The 17,816-nt window shown below is 38.1% G+C and overlaps 1 protein-coding gene across 1 annotated transcript in view; it reads left to right on the top strand.

Annotated features, from left to right (window-relative positions):
* Positions 1–15,122, top strand: part of TMEM26 (transmembrane protein 26) — a 44,676-nt gene extending 29,554 nt beyond the window's left edge. Inside the window, exons 5-6 of the mRNA XM_022560582.3 lie at positions 11,637–11,713; positions 14,698–15,122. Of these exons, the coding sequence (XP_022416290.1) occupies positions 11,637–11,713; positions 14,698–15,122 (502 nt within the window). The remainder of the gene's footprint in view (positions 1–11,636; positions 11,714–14,697) is intronic.
* Positions 15,123–17,816: the final 2,694 nt, after the last annotated feature.

Raw genomic sequence — 17,816 nt, 5'->3', positions numbered from 1 at the left:
AGTTTTGTAATTTTCAATGTATAGGTCTTACACCACTTTTCCTAAATTTATTCCTAAATATTTTTCTTTTTGATAGAATCATTTTCTTAATTTCTTAGTATCATTTTCATGTTTTTTATTACCACTATGTAGAAATACAATTGACTTTTGTGTGACAATCTTGTACCCAGAAACCATGCTGAACTTGCTTACTAGTTTTGTAGACTCCTTAGGGATTTCTACATATGGGATAATGTCATTTGAAAGCAAAGATATTTTTGACTCTTTCTAATCTGTACGCCTTTTATTTCTTTTTCTTGTCTTATTGCACCAGCTAGAATTTCTTGTACAATGTTCAACCGAAGTATAAGAGTGGACCTTTCAATCTCAAAGGATAAGCATTCTGTCTTTCACTATTAAGGATGATGTTAGCTATAGGTTTTGCACAGATATTTTTAATAGATGCCCTTGATCAGTTGGAGGAAATCCCCATCTAGGTTACTGAGAGTTCTTTCTTTTCTCTCTCTCTCTTTTTCTATGGACACTGAATGTTGTTAAATGTTTTTCTGTGTTTCTTATGATCATTGTGTGGTGGCTATCTTTTATTCTATTAATATGGTGTATTACACTAACTAATTTTCAGATGTTAAATCAACCTTGACTTCCTGGGATAAATATCACTTGGTTATGGTGTATAATCGTTTCTATATGTTGCTGAATTTGGTTTGCTAACGTTTTGTTAATAATTTTTACATCTATACTCATAGAGCATACTGATTTTTAGTAATATTTTCAAATGATATTTTTCCTGGCTTTGGTATCAGGGTAATATCCTTCAATGAATACCTCAGGAAGCATTCCTTCTTTATTTTCTGAAAGACTTTGTATAAGACTGATGTTATTTCTTCTTTAAATATTTTATAGAATTCACTTAGGAGGCTATCTAAGCCTAGGTTTTTCTTTATGGGAAGATATTTTATTACTAATTCAATATCATTATTTCTCATAAGTCTATTCAGTTATTCTATTTCCTCTTGGGTCGGTTTTGATTATATTTTTCTTTCAAGGAATTCTTACATTTTATCTAATTTTATTTTTTATATAAAGTTGTCCATAATATTATTCCTTTATACTTGTGTCAATTTCTATAGGGTCACTTATTATGCCCCTCCCCAACTTTTCATTCTGAGTTTGGTCATTTGTGTCTCCTCTATTTTTTCTTAGACTTCTCAACTTAGTCAGTCTTTTAAAATAACTAATTTTCGGTTTCACTGATTTTCTCTATTATTCTGTTTTATATTTCATTGGTTTGTGTTCTGATGTTTAATTTTTCCTTCCTTCTGCTTGCTTTGGATTTAATTTGCACTTCTTTTTTCTAGTTTCCTAAGATGGAAGCTAATTGATTTGAAACCTTTCTTCTTTTCTAATATGGTATTCAAAGTTATGTTTCCTTCTAAGCACTGCTTTATCTGCATCTCATAAGCTTTGATATGTTATCTTTTTAATACAGTTCAAATTACTTTCCAGTTTCTCCTGTGAGTTCTCCTTTGACCTATGACTTGTTTAGAAGTAAGCTGTTTAATTTCCATATGGGGATTGCCCAAATTTCTCCCTGTTGTTTTCTATTTTAATTCTGTTGTAGTCTGAGAATATACAAAATTATTTTAACCCTTTTAAAATACTGAGACTTATGGCCTAGCATATGGCCTATCCTGGAGAATGTTCCATGTGGGCTTGAAAGGAATGTGTTGTTTGGTTGAGTGTTCTGTAAATGTAAGTTATGTCAAGTTGGCTGATAGGGTTGTTCAAGTTTTCTATATCCTTACTGATTTTCTGTCTAGTTGGTCTATCAATTATTGAGAGTGAGGCATTGAAATCTTCAACTCTTATTGTTGAACTGTGTATCTCTTTTTTCAGTATTGTCAGTTTTTGCTTCTTGTATTTTGAGGCTCTGTTTTTAGATGTGCACACGTTAATTTTTTAAACTTCTTCCTCATGTAGTAACTGTTTTTCATCATGAAATGCCACTTTTTCTCTAGTAATATTTCTTGTCTGAAAGTCTATTTTGTCTCATATGAATCTAGGCACTCTATTTTATGACGACTATTGACATGGGATATCTTTTTCAAACTCTGTATCTTTACATCTAAACTGTATTCCTTATATACCACATATAGTTGGATCTTGCATTTTTCTCTCAGACAATCTTTGTCTTTTAATTGGAGTGTATATTAATTTCCCAGGGCTGCCATAACAAACTACCACAAACTGAGCGGCTCAATACGACAGAAATTTATACTCTCTTAGTCCTCACGGCTGAAAGTCCAAATCAATGTGCCAGCAGGGTTGGTTTCTGTTAGAGGCTCTGAGGGAGAATCTGTTCCCTCCTGTGGCTCTCTTGTGGCTTCTGGTGGTTGCTGGAAGTTCTGGTGTCCCTCAGCTTGTAGACACATCACTCCAATCTCTGCTTCTGTCATCACATGGCATTCTCCCCAGTGTGTCTGTCAGTGTCTCCAATTTTTCCCCTTCTTATAGGGACACCACTCACTGGATTAGGACACAGGTTAATCTATTATGACCTTCTCTTACCTTGACTACTTCTGCAAAGACCCTACTTCCAAATAAGATCACATTCTGAAGTCTACGCAGACATGAATTTTGGGGAACAATTTCCAAGCTTTTGCAATGTGTTTAATCCATTAATATTTAATGTAATTATTGATTTGGTTGAAATTTTTATTTATTTATTTGTCTATCTATCTATTTATTTATTTATGGCTGCATTGGGTCTTTGTTGCTGTGCGCAGGCTTTCCTCTACTTGCGGCGAACGGGAGCTACTCTTTGCTGCGGTGCACAGGCTTCTCATTGCAGTGGCTTCTCTTGTTGTGGAGCATGGGCTCTAGGTGCGCGTGTTTCAGTAGTTGTGTCATGCGGGCTCAGTAGTTGTGGCTTGCGGGCTCTAGAGCGCAGGCTCAGTAGTTTGTGGAGCACGGGCTTAGTTGCTCCACGGCATGTGGGATCTTCCCGGACCAGGGCTCGAACCCATGTCCCCTGCATTGGCAGGCAGATTCTTAACCACTGCGCCACCAGGTAAGTCCTGATTTAGTTGAATTTGTATCTGCCATTTTGCTATTTGTTTTTCTCAATGTCTCATTTCCTTTTCGCTCTTGTGTTAATTATTTGCTGCTTTAAAAATATTTTTAATGAACAATTTTAATTCCTCTATTGATTTGTGTATTGTTTTATTACAGTGGTTACTGTAGGGAATACAATATGATTTTAGATCTTCACATTCTATTACAAGTTAATAGCTCAATTCCCTCCCCCCTCTTTTTTGCAATTATACTGTCATATACATTACATCTTTATATGTTATAAGCCAAACAGTACAGTTTTATAATGATTGTTTTATAGACTTGTGTTTTTTTAAAGAAATTAAGAGAAGAAAAGATATGACTGTATGTTTATATGCTCTCTTATATTTACTTACATATGTGAAGATGCTCTTTATTCCTTCTTGAGGATTTGAGTTACTTTCTGGTGTCATTTTCTTTCAGCCTGAAAGACTTCCTTCACTGTTTCATCTAAGGCAAATGTGCTGGCAACAAATTCTCCTAATCTTTGTGGAGAAATGTGTGTATTTTTCCTTCATGTTTGGAAAAATAGTTTTGTTGTATGAAGAATTCTTGCTCCATAGTTTTTACTTCAGCATTTTATACGTATCATTCCGCTTTCTTCTGGCCTTCATTATTTCTGATGAGATGTTAGCCATTGTTTTGTCATTACCCTGTACAAATGAGTCATTTTTCTTTTGCTGTTTTCAAGATTTCCTCTTTCTCTTTAACTTTCAGCAGTCTGTGATGTGTCTAGGTGTGGGTCTCTTTGTCTTAAACGTACTACAACTTTGTTGATCTAGGATCTATAAATTAATGTTTTTCCTCAAATTGAGGAATTTTCAGCCATCATTTCTTCACTTTTTCTGACCCATCGTCTTTTCTTCCTTCTGGGACTGCTATTACAAATAGAAATGCTTAGTTGTGTTCCATAGGTCTCTGAGACTCTGTTCATTTTTCTCCTATCTGTTTTACCTACTAGTCTTCAGACTGGAGAGTTTTCACTGATTTATTTTCCAGGTCACTGATTCTTCCACTATCTCAAATCCATATGTAGAGTCAAATTGTAGAGTTCACCTAGTGAATTTTTCATTTCTGTTACCATATTTTCAAATCTAGAATTTCTATTTAATTCTCTTTTTAGTTTATATTTCTTATTTCAGTTATTTATTTGTTGAGTCCCTGTCATATTTTTCTTTAGTTTATGGAACATAGTTTTCTTTCATTCTTTGAAAATATTTAAGATAGTTGCTTTGATGTCTTTATCTGCTAAATCCAATATCTGGACCCCATTAGAGTCAGTTTCTATTGATTAATTGATTGTTTTCTTCTGAGCATGGGTCGTGCATTCCTGTTTCTTTGTATGTCTCATACTGTTTTGCTGAAAACTGAACATTTTGTATTATGTTTTGTAGCAATATATTATCCTCAGGCTTCCCCACGTGCCTCAGGAGTCTTTTTGTCATCTTTGTTGTCTCAGTAAATTGCCTGAACTTAATCTGAGGACTCTATCTCCCCTTGGATTGCAGTCACTGATGTTTCTGCTCGGACTTGTTTTTTGTTTGTTGTTTTAATTCTTATTTTTGTCTTTAGCATGGCTATTAGGGTCACACCTATGGTCAGCCAATGATTTGAGCAGGGTTTGTGATCAAACACTCTGAGCCCTTTTGAGTTCCACCCTCTGCTGATGGATCTGTGTATGAGCTGGATCGCACATTCAAGTTCAGAAAGTTTTCATATATAACCAGTTTTAAATTTCTACTGGGCCTTCTTGGATCGTCCCTGCACATGTCTGGCATACTTGGAGACATTATCTAGCCTTTCTATGGCTCTCTTATTTTTGGAATCTCTCCATTAAATGTTAAGTTAGTCTGCCCCTCACCCCAGCTGGGGCTGCAACCTCTAAGTAGGAAAGCCATGGGCTTCCCCATTTCCAACTAAATGTGTTACTTTTACGGACCACACCTTTAACCATGGATTTCACACTCCACTCCAAATCAAGTCAGCATACTCTGGTCACAAGGGGCCTCTGGTTTTCATTGCTAAACTCTCCCTGGTAAAACCACCACTCCGACTGACCAAGGCAGCCTTAACATTCCCCTTAGCTTGATTAAACTTTAAAAAAGTTTATTCCTGAATATAAGCCTCTGCTCTCCCTTTCCTCAGAGCATTGATTTTAGAAAACTTGCAACTGTAATTTCTTTCTATGTCCCTTTGAGATGCAAGTCTTCTCTTAGACTCTTTCCAGCTTTACAGAGTAGGAATATCTTTCTCGAGGATGTGAGAGCCATCCCTTTGAAATGTGATCATCAGGAAAGATAACACCCCCATCTCCTAGTCTCTCTGCGACGACAGGAACCTAACTTATATCAGTGCCGATTAGCAAACAGATGGCCTAATCACATTGACCAACTTCCCTCTAACAACCTCTAGTACTGTTCCACTAGCTCACCCCAGTGTCTAAAAACTCTTCTGATTTTGTTTCAGTGGGGGTGAATTCAGTCTCTCTCCCTTACTGTAGACTTCAATAAAGTCTTCATTGCCTATTTAACTGTCTGGTGCCATTTTTCCTTCACACAGCAAAGCTGGAGGTTTAAGGGAACATCCCATGGGCAAGAATGCCTTAGACACTCACTGTTCTTAACTGAAGTTCTACCAGGTTTTCATGAATAAATGTTACTCAATTTTTCATTTGCCTTTGGTTTATTTCCAGAGATCTGAAGTGGTTGTTTTTGACAATTTGTCCAGTGTTATGTATGTTTGCTGGGGAGAGGGTTTGCTGACTATTTCATTCTGCTACAGCCACCCTCCAACATTTTAACAAGTCTGAATTTCAGTACAATTGCCAGGAAGAGTTTAGTAGTTATTTACACCTTTGGAGATCACTCTGCAGTCTTTTTTTGAACACAGATCATTTACTGAAAAGAAAAAACACACTTGGTAAAATGTTCCCGTAGCATTACTGCTACTTCACTGTGAATATCTGACCAAACAAAGGAGAGTTTTTCTATGTTTACACTATGTGTTCTTCTAGTTTAGCTTTTTTTGCTTGATGAAGCATTTCTTCCAGGTTAGCTTAATAGCTCATTTGCTTGCTTGCTTTCCTTTTCTCTCTCTCTCCTTAATTTTTTTGCTCCTCTGAAGAGGTTTGTGGGATGCTTTTTAAAAAGCTAGAGCAACTCTATCCACTGATTATCTCTTATTTATAGGAGTATTTACACTTTCAAAAAGAAACAGTTAAGCAAATTAGCAATGCATGAGAATACACCCTCAAACCATGCACAAAAATAAACTCAGACTGGCTTAAAAACTTAAATATAAGACAAGACACCATAAAACTCCTAGAGAACATAGACAAAACATAAATCATACCAATGTTTTCTTCGGTCAGTCTCCCAAGGCAATAGAAATAAAAACAAAAATAAACAAATGGGACCCAATCAAACTTACAAGCTTTTTCACAGCAAAGGAAACCATAAACAAAATGAAAAGACAACCTATGGAATGGGAGAAAATATTTGCAAACGATGTGACTGACAAGGGCTTAATTTCCAAAATATACAAATAGCCGATACAACTCAACAACAACAAAACAACCCAATCAAAAAGTGGGCAGAAGATCTAAGTAAACATTTCCCCAAAGAAGACATACAGATGGCAAATATGCACATGAAAAGATGCTCAACATGGCTAATTATTAGAGAAATGCAAATCTAAACTACAATGAGGTACCACCTCACACTGGTCAGAATGGCCATCATTAAAAAGTCTATAAGTAACAAATGCTGGAGAGGGTGTGGAGAAAAGGGAACCCTCCTACACTATTGGTGAGAATGTAAGGTGGTGTAGCCACTGTGGAAAACAGTCTGGAGGTTCCTCAGAAAACTAAAAACAGAATTACCATATGATCCAGCAATCCCTCTCCTGGGCACGTATCTGGACAAAACTATAATCAAAAAGATACATGCGCCCCCTATGTTCATATCAGCACTATTCACAATAGCCAAGACATGGAAACAACCTGAATATCCAGAGACAGATGAATGGATAAAGAAGATGTGGTACAAGTGTACACTGGAATACTACTCAGCCATAAAAAAGAACAAAATCATGCCATTTGCAGCGACATGGATGCAACTAGAGATTATCATACTAAGTGAAGTAAGTCAGAAAGAGAAAGACAAATACCATATGATATCACTTATATGTGGAATCTAAACTATGACACAAATGAACCTATGAAGCAGAAACAGACTCACAGACATAGAGAACAGACTTACGGTTGCCAAGGTGGGCGGGGCGGGGTGGAACAGCTCTTAGCTGTTCTAAGAGCTTTATATGTTTAACATATTTAAACAATATATTTAATTAAAATTATAATATAAAATCCAATAGCTATTATTACTGTCATCCTCACATTTGGGATTAGTAGATGCAAACTATTATATACAGAATGGATGAAAAACAGGTTCTATTGTATAGCACAGGGAACTATATTCAATGTCCTGGGATAAGCCGTAATGGAAAAGAATATAAAAAAGAATGTATATTTATGTATAACTGAGTCATTTTGCTCTACAGCAGAAATTAACACATTTTAAATCAACTATACTTTAATAAAAAAATTAGCAATTTATGACTTTATTTTTACTTTTCACCCAATAGTTGTGGTGCACTGATTTACCAAATGCCAGTCTTTTATCCTCCTAGTTTTCCAAGCAGAGAAGTGATACATCTATAATTATACTTCAAATGATCTTTTGTCTCTATATGAATAGAGCCCATTGTCTGCTTACATGCTTCTCAGTTGACGTTTATGAAGACAGATTACACATGAGAAAATGGGGCAAGACAAGTTGGGGAGACAATTACACAACAGAGACAATGCTGGAGAAATTGACTCCAAAATTCCTTCACAAATTTGGAGTGTTTGCCATTTAAGCTCAGTGATGTATTTATATTCCAGCGTTTAACCTTCCTGGGTAAATTTTACTGTCTGAATTAATAATACAAATTTGTCTGCTCCAAAGATTTTCTGGCCATCTTTTCCAAAGTTATTTTTGATAACTTTAGTAATAGGTTTCTCAACGCCCACATTCTCCCATATTGTGTGTGTTCAGATAATAATACTTGTGAATGCAAAAGACATATATCTGGTATTAGAGGGTTAGAGTTTGACTTACTTAGGGCTAAGGTCAGTTTATTGTTTATCCCTGTTTTGTATAATAATAAAATTAAAACACAAAGAGTTTAAGAAATATGTTCACATAATAAAAATAAAAATACTATTACTACTACTAACAGTGGTAGTGGATAATATTGATTTATCTCTTGCTGTGTTCCAAGCACTGTTCTAAGGGTTTTAGTTGTGATGAGTTACTTAGTCTTGACAACACCACCATGAGGTAGATACTGTCATTACCACGATATTATAAGCTGAAGAACGGCAGGCAAGAGAAGTTGCAAGAGTCTCAAGGTTACGTGGTAAAAAATAATAATACTTAACTTGTGGTAGTATACCATGCTTAGTCTGTATCCAGTGCTGTTCTAAGAGCTTTATATGTTTAACATCTTTAAACAATATATTTAATAAAAATTATCATATAAAATCCAATAGCTATTATTACTGTCATCCTCACATTGAAGGTGGGTAAACCAGAGCACATAGGTATTAAATTACTTGTTCATATTCGTGTAGCTGGTAAATGATTAGTCTGGGACTGGAAGCCCACATCCTGTCTGTCTGGTGAGGGTTAGAGCTGGTATTTGAACCCTGGCAACCTAGCACCAGAGCTCGTGCTTTACCACTTCTTTCTGCTGCCTTGCAGACAAATTGCACATGAGTTTTTTCGTAGAATTACTGAAGTCTGAGATGAGAAGAAACTTCAAAAGTGACCATCTATTGAGAAACCTATTTTACATCTGTTACAAAATCCTCTCCAAAATTTTCTCAAGTTTTTGTCCAGACTTTCTTTGAAAACTTTCACTAATAGAGAATATACTAACCCCAGGGGCAACATGCTCTATTTTGAATTAGTATTATTAGAAAGTACTTTCCTCTACCTGGATGAGATTTGGATTCTTACAGGTGCAACTCAAATCCTCTGAACCTGAATTGGCCCCCTCTGAAGTCGTAAGAAATAAGTTTAATTCCTTCTCCACATGATAACCCTTTAAATGTATGAAATCAAGTTTTAAAGCAGTCTTCTCTAGTTTTTAGCTCCTTGAACTGTGCCATGTCTAACATGGCTCTGAGTCCTCTCACCACCCTAGTCTCTCCTTTTTGGACCAAAAATGTTTTCAGTGTTCCTCCTAAAACATGAAGGACAACACATAATATGTCAGATACACCCTGAATATTGTAGAATAGAGCAGGGCTAAAACTGTCCATTTCCTTCATGGAAATACTACCATGGAAAGGTAAAAAAGATGGATGCTGAAATCACTGGCCAAATAGAGATAATAAGTGTACGTACTTGGTCGAGCTGGTATGAGGATTAAGTGTGATCGCAGAGTTAAACACTTAGAAAACTGCCTGGCACATAGTATGAGCTCAGAAACGGCAGGCAAGATTATTTAAAAATTCAGGCACTTACTGAAGGTCTACTATATAGAGACATTGACTTTGCAAAGAGGGAAAAGTTATAGACTGCATTCCCTAGGCATTTTCACTTAAAATTCTAGACTTTAAACTTCTCGGGAAGAGACGTATGATTGCATCTGATTTTGGAAAATCATAAATCATGTCACACTGCGGACTCATAATTAGATAACAGGAAGGGAAAATCCTTGAGCCTTTTTAATGGCTGCTGCTGTGAAGTGCTACCTCTTCCATCCTATTCTAGGTCATCCAGTTAACATCCTGTCAAGATCTTTGGGGATCCTGATTATGTCTTCTGGGGTATTGGTTTCTCATCCAGCCCCCAATGTCATATGTGCATATGAGAAGCCTTCCATCAATGTCGGCAACCAACTCAGTGATGAAACGTGAAGCAGAACAGAATCAAAGGCAGAGCCTGCAGCGACCCTTGGAGAGCTCCCTTTACAAATCCCTGAGTCCTTTACACAGTTAGGCATCCACCTAACTGAACGCACACTCAGAACATTTCTTAATCTTGCTCATAAGAACACTATGGGAGGCTTTTTTCATGAGCCTTGTTTAAATCCAGTGTCTATTATTATGTATGTATCATGACCTGCTTAGTAATCCTAACTCGATTTTTTAAAAAAGGAGGGGGGGAGAGAGAAAATAATCTTAGCTGAGTGCCGTTGTTCTCAGGTAACCTGTGCTGATTCTCAGGTAACACTGTCTTCTTCAATAAGGGCTCTCAGAAATCTTTCAAATAATCAGTTACATAATCTAACTAGGGATTAACAGTAAATGTGCCTTTATGGTTGAAAATACACTTCTGCTTCATTTTGAAAGTTAAGACTTCATTTTTTTTGTCACCAACCTTGTCTTCACCGTTAACTGCCAGAACAGATAACGATGGCTTAGAAATCTCATTTACAAATTCTCTCAGAGTTTTAAGATCTAATTTTTCAGGGCCTCAATACTCGAAGCATTTAAAGATATCCCTTACAATCACCTCATTGAGTTTGGTTTCAATTACTCTTCCCTGATGTTTTTCTATCCCTCTCCATTCTGGAAATCCCTCTTGACAGAGAAGTTGGCAACGAAATCTGTTATTACACCACTAACCTCAAATTGATAATTTCCTCTGGGATTTTGCTGTAAAAAAGTGACTTTGAGACTTCTTTCGGATCCTTTGCGTTTTTGTAACCTCTCTTCTTTCTGACTTTAGTCTTCAAGACCATTTTCCTAGGTCTATGACATTTGTATTTCTTCCAAGCACAGATCCTTTGATTATTCGTTCAGCAGTTCCTTCCACAAATATTTGTTGAGTGACTGTTATTTGCCATGTACTGTTACAGGCACTGGGGAAATCCAATGGTGAATGAAACAATCACATCCTTTAATTTACATCCTAGTGTCCAATGTATATCTTTGATGATTGGATTTATCTCCCTACTTTTTGTTCAACTGAGGATAACTTTCTTTTACATGCTAAGCTCTTAATTGTTGAGCCTCATCTAGGCCTTTTGAGACGTACTTTTAAGCTAGAGTCTTGGGATCTTGGAACAATTTTCACTTCCCCTCCTTGAAATTTCTTGAAATCAGTCCTCTGAATTTCCAGGTTAATGTCTAACTTTTGTCCTAGCATTTCCCTCCCATAATGTGTCCGTGATTCTGTAAAACTAAATACAGCAATATAGGACCAAGAGGCTCTGCCATAATTCACACAGATGTTGGCACATGTGGAAGTTGGGTTTTAAGTCCCAGATTTTTTTAAACTTCTTTTTCATTATTCCATTTTAATCATGCATGAATTTTTCATGGATATCTTATATCACCAAGATATTCTGAACACTCTCAAGAGGTTTATTAGGATATAGTCAAATATGAGAACAAAAAGAGATGAGATTTTTCTGCATGTGTTCGTATTTTTCATCACTAATTTAAAATTTTGTCTGCATTCTAGGAATAGCCCTGCTCTGGTCTACGCCATCCTTGTTATATGGACCTGGAGTATGCTGCAGTTCCCACTTGACCTGGCAGGTAAGTGTCCAATGTTTGCTCAAAGAAACAGAAAATTACAGCTCTTGATTATGAACTGCAGTGAAGCTAAGGAAGCATTTGAGAGGATTATCTTTTTTTTTTTATCACTTCGATATCTCAGTGTTAGTTCCAGTTCAGTTTAGAAGACAACTAGGTTGAAACTTAGGAAAGCCATGATCCACTCTGGTACGTGGTGAGCCTGACACAATTAAGTCGATAAGAGCACAGCTTTATGTTCATTTCATACAGTAGTTCCATCACTTGCAATTTGTAAAAGCTTCTGCAAATTAGTTAACACATCAGCGCCTCAGTTTCTCATCCATGCAATGGGGATGATAATTATTGCAGTGAGGATTGAGGGTCCTTGTGATGACAAAAATAAGACATAGTTTGTAGCGACTGTGCTTCAGCACACTTACTGGCATATAAATGTTATCTCCTGATTTTTTAAGGGGCCATTTTCATTCTTTGTCAGACCCTTGTATTAGAACTTCAAAGGGAATAAGAGCAGGTTCAGGGCCACATGGGAAATTAGATTTTTCCTCAGTACTGGCTCTTAGACTCCCATTGGGCTTATTTTAATAAAGACATAAACCCCCAAGACTTTGCAAGAAGTAAACGGTTTTCTGGGCATTTCATACTGATGATCTAGAGCTGCATTATCCAGTACAGTACCCACTAGCCACATGTGGCTGTTTACATTAACATTAATTAAAATTAAATAAAATTTAAAGTTCAGTTCCTCAGTCACACTAGCCTGCTCCGTGGCTGCATATGGCTATGATGTCAGACAGCACAGATATAGAACGTTTTCCCTAACACAGATGGTTCTATTGGAATGCATTGACCTGGAGTTATCCCATAACTTCTAGGAGCCCTGGAATTTTTTTTTTTTTTTTTTTTTTTTTGCGGTACTTGGGCCTCTCACTGTTGTGGCCTCTCCCATTGCGGAGCACAGGCTCCGGACACGCAGGCTCAGCGGCCATGGCTCACGGGCCCAGCCGCTCCGCGGCATGTGGATCTGCCCGGACCGGGGCACGAACCCGCGTCCCCTGCATCGGCAGGCGGACTGTCAACCACTGCGCCACCAGGGAAGCCCGCCCTGGAATTTTGATCTGGAAATTCTCCTGGATGCCACTTTACTCTGAAGAAATTCTAGGATTGAATAGTTACGTTTTCCTGAAGTCTGACTCCTTTCTTACGGTACCCTACCTGATGGCCTCAGGGTTAGAATTAATCTTTGTACAGAGATATTTAATTTTTTTCTGCATCTTTTTTTGGTCCACTTTGATAGGCACAGAGGTTTTAGAGGCCATTTTAGACCTTAGCATCCACTTTGCAAAACAAAATTGCCAACAGAAGGAGAGTGGCTGTGGCTTTTTGGAAATGCCCCAAACCTAATTACTAGTTAATAACTGCAAACAAATGTATGCCAATAACACACACACACACACACACACACACACACACACAGATTTTGTCGTAATGTGCCCCAGAAGGTACTCTATACCATTAATCAGCTGGTGTCCTCTGTGAGAATTTTAGGCACCTTCAGTTTAGATGTCGAATAATACTTTTAGGAGGTCCTCTGGGAGCCATTTCCCGACCCTAACTTCTTAGGAACGGTGACTATTGATCTTACGTTGGTTTTTCTTTTGTCATTCCCTCTGCTGGGCCTCACCCTCCCATATCTTGTGGTTTACCGCCTTGCTTAGAAAATTTTTATTTAAGAAAGAAATTCTGTAAACTTTCAGGGGTGATAATGTTATGCAGCTGTTTGAAAAACAAAGACCAAATGTTACTTCTGACTAAATCACTATTGTATTTCCAACAAACGGTACATTATGTGCACCCATATCAAAGCAGCTTCATAATATTTGCAGGCTCCAGTAGACGAAGGCATTCTTTGTTTGAAAACTCCAAATGGAAGTCTTCATTATTATAAAAGGATTATTTTCTGCCCTTGACCCTGAATTAAATTTACATTTTAGAAATTAAAACAAAAAAGGTTCATTTGTTGATTGGAACTCCTTTTGTTCAACTGGAAAATCAGTAATTATATCCAGTCTTTCTTGTAAACTGTGAAACAAAACCATAAGGAATTAGACAAAATAAAATAACAATGGCATTTATTTGGGCTTTTTTTCCCCACCCCTGTTAGAGAGATATGTTTAACGTGACTTCAGTTTGAATTTGAAGATAAGTGCTTGAATTTTCACAACACAATTTACATAGAGGGCCAAGTGAGTCAACCAGTAAATAGGCAGGTACCAGAGAGGGGATGCAGACAGCTCTGGGACACCGACACTCTGTTTCATCTCCCAAATTTAGCAGCCAGGTAAGTCATGAATTATCCTCAGGGAAAGACAGTGAGAAAGGAGAGGTGCCAGGGGTGTTAGTCTAATGGAACCAAAAACAGTCAGGGAATAGGAGCCCCTCTCCTCAAAGCTGTCATTGTTCTCCAGTTTTCAAAGGAGGAAACTGAGGTCCAGGCAGCCTAAGTAACTTGGCGTGCATCTTGCTGTTAGAAAATGAGGAAACCAGGAGAGGAAGCCAGGCTCCCTGACTTGAGGCTGAGAGCACCCTGCCGTGCTGCCTTCCGACTCTGCAGACTTCAAAGACAGACAGGGCGGCTTCTTCTGCTCTTTATCCTTTCTAGCCTAGTTAATTGTGCTTTCCCCAGTGTGAGTGAGGACTTGAAGACGAGCTGATTTTTTTTTTTTACGTGGATAGAAACCAGAGGCTGGCTTTTTTTCATGTGTGTCATTGGACTTATAACAGATGATCCATTTTGAATATAAAATGCCCAAGGATGTAAAATGGCAGGGTGGTTACACTTGTTTCCCTCCAGAATGAAATTACAGAATCACTCCCCATTGCGAATGAGCGTAACCCCCATGGCTGATGACTTGTCCCCACTTCACTCTGCCTTACTTTTCTGCATGTCAGAGAGCTACGGTAACTGGTCTCTCTTGCGTTTTCAGTACAGCATGTTGTGTGCCCTGTGTCTATGACAACAAGGGGGTTCCCCAGCCGGTTCTTTTGCCAATACAGTGCCGACCTCTGGAACATTGGAATCAGCATCTTCATACAAGACGGTCCCTTCCTTGTTGTGCGACTCATCCTGATGACCTATTTCAAAGTGATCAACCAGATGCTGGTATTCTTTGCTGCCAAGAATTTCCTGGTGGTGGTGTTACAGCTCTACCGCCTGGTGGTGTTGGCCTTGGTTGTCCATGCTTCCTTGCGGAGTCAGCGAGAACGCCTGAAAGGAGAGCACAGACGCCCAGGTGTACCAGCTGAGAGTGGGGTCTCACCTGGGGCCTGGGCAGGTGGTTCGAAGGAGGGCTTGGCTATTCCTTTACAGGCCTTGCCGGTCACCTCTGACGACTCTCCCCTGACCCCATAGTTAGTCACCGAGAGCAGCATGCCGCCAGAAGGCTTGACTTTCCGGTTCCTATAGACAGAATCTTCTCTCTCTCTCTTTCTCTTTTTTTTTAACCTTGGCATATAATAATTTTCAAAAGAACAACATAAAAAGTGATCTTAAACCAAAGCCGAGGAACTTCTTTTTCAACGGAATGAAAAGAATTTTGATTAGTGGCTGTCGCTACCACGTCTGTGTGATGGCATCAGATGCTAGTTGTTCAACCGCTAAGTGATTTGTTTGTCTTGAACTGTTTGAAAAGCTGTGGACAGGGTTACAGTGACACATGCCCTCAAGACATTTAATGCAGGCAAACTGTCCTGGCTGTTACCTGAGAATAGAGAAGCTTTGAACTTTGGCTCTATTGTCAGCCTATCTCACCTGATCTTTCCTGCAATGTCCCTCTGACATCAAAAAATGTACATTCAGTGAATGCAGAATAAATGAAGGGAAAAGTGCCTTTAAAATTACTTCACTGTGGGCTGGAAGCAGTGAAAATCTCTGCCCAGCTGCCATAGCATCAAGAGCCCTATTCATCGCTGCACAGACCTTCCCAGGAAAAATCATTTTTCTGGGCTGCTGTAGTCTTCTGTCATGGCGCATATGCTCTTACGGAAATGTTACTGCTTTGGCTTGGGTGCCGCAAAATTCACAGCAAGCCATCCTGGTTACGGATCTATTGGTTGGGAGGCAGGAAATACTTGTAATGCTAGCAAAGTCACAATTTCCATTCTAAACATGATTTGCAGTATTCGTTAGCATTTCCCTTAACTCCACTTTACCATTTTCTATATTGCCAAGTCGAATTGCGTGGGTTGATGCAAGAACGCACTGCAGCAGTGACTAAAGGTGTTTCAGGCCCTTTAAGTGTTACCATAGTCTCTGGTGTCTGCCGGCTGTCAAGGTAGCTCCTCTGAACTGCCACATCTGGAGCCGGCCTTTGGTCTCAGGGAAGATGCTGGTGATGGAGACTTGCATTAGCCCTACTCACGGCCAACAGCCCTGGATTAGCGAAGGGGATCAGAAAATGCCCCAGCATCGTGGAAATCAGGAAATGCGCTTTTCTTCCCTGCATTACGACCGCATTTCCCCAGTACTGAAATAGCCATACGTTCCCTTTATATGCCTCTGTACTTTCCAGATGGAGGCGATTCAGAGCCTTTTAAAATGATTTTTTGCTTTTAAAGATACAGTGTGAAAATCTACCTGCTATAAAGTATAATTACTTTATAGTAGTAATTATGTAAAGCAAACAGCTCCAAAGCTGTTCCTTTAGGGTTCAAAGCATAATTCCTCCTTGCTTATTATGCTCAGGAATTGAAAGGGCATTAAAGATAAGGCAGGGTGTGACCTTAAATTGGGTGTGACCTACCGACAACCAACTGGGACAATTTCAACTATAAATCTATGTGAGAGGATATCTGTTCGAACCATTTAATAAAGAGTTGCATAGGCAAACTCTGTTCTTCTACAGAAAAATTAATCCTTTCCACTTAATAGCTTCTCCAGTGCCTGATAATGTTTCTATTTCTTTCTTTTTCTTCCTTGTGTTTCTAATTTTAACAATATGATGATTGTAAAATTACACATGAAGCTAATGGAATACATTTATAATTTTTCATAATCACTTTATGAAAGTTAAGATCAGGAAATTATATAAAGAACTTGACGACTTTTAAGGGCATGCTATTTAGAACGCTTAGCAATTGAAAGCAAAGTAATACCTGCTATTTATAAAGACGCCTCAGCAGAATCTGTTTTTATGTTGACTGTCTTATGTTGAATGTTTTCCTCCACAACATGTATGTGCTGCTTATTATTGCAGATTTGCTCCTGGGCATACTTTTCACGTTCCAATTTTTTTCTTCCAGCCAAACAAATATTGGGCCTCTAAAAATAGATAAAGTATAAAGTAGTATGGCTGTTACAAGGATATTTTTTAAATGCTTTCAAATCCGAGACTGGGCTTGGCTCTGTGAATGAGTTTCTAGTATTTAAGCATTCTGTAATTATAAAGCGCCCTGGACAGCAGTTACTTCCCAGAGGCTGACATTCTGGGGCTGGCTTCTATTGTACCTGTAATAACGTAACGGACTTAGATCATCTATAAAATGCGATGCAGGCCATACCTCTCTTCCAGCCTCCACAGACACAGAACACGCATATCCCCAACCACTGAAGAAAGTGGCTTGTTTGTGGTTGCTGGTGCTATTGTTATTATTATTGTTACTGTTGTTATTTGATTGCTTGATTAAAGCTCAGTCAAATGTGCTTCCTAAAAACCTATCATTCCATTTGTGAGAAAACACAGTGCGCATGTTTTAGCGATGCTGTGTAGAAACACACCTCATAACCATCTTGTGGGCTTTCTTCACTTACTAGAGGAGTCTCCGAGGACACGACTTGACACTGCAAGATTAGTGATCTGTCTTTCTCTTTGACTATTCTGTTAATTTTTATTTAAACTGGAACAGATAACATAAGAAAATGGAAATTTTTATTGGCCAATAACATTCTTTCTAATCTTCCAAAATGAAGATTGTTACACAAATTCATCAGCTGGCTCTGTTGTAGTTCCACTAACATGTAGTAGCACTTCAGGCCTTTTAAGACCAAAAAGATGTGGCCAGTTAACTATCAGCATTCACTATCGTAATATTAATTGTTAACTTGTTA

The sequence above is a fragment of the Delphinapterus leucas genome, chromosome 16, assembly GCF_059928025.1.
Source record: "Delphinapterus leucas isolate spDelLeu-1000000601 "Yukka" chromosome 16, BTC_Dleu_Yukka2, whole genome shotgun sequence".
Taxonomy (NCBI): Eukaryota; Metazoa; Chordata; class Mammalia; order Artiodactyla; family Monodontidae; genus Delphinapterus; species Delphinapterus leucas.
This window is presented reverse-complemented; position numbering and strand designations above follow the sequence as displayed.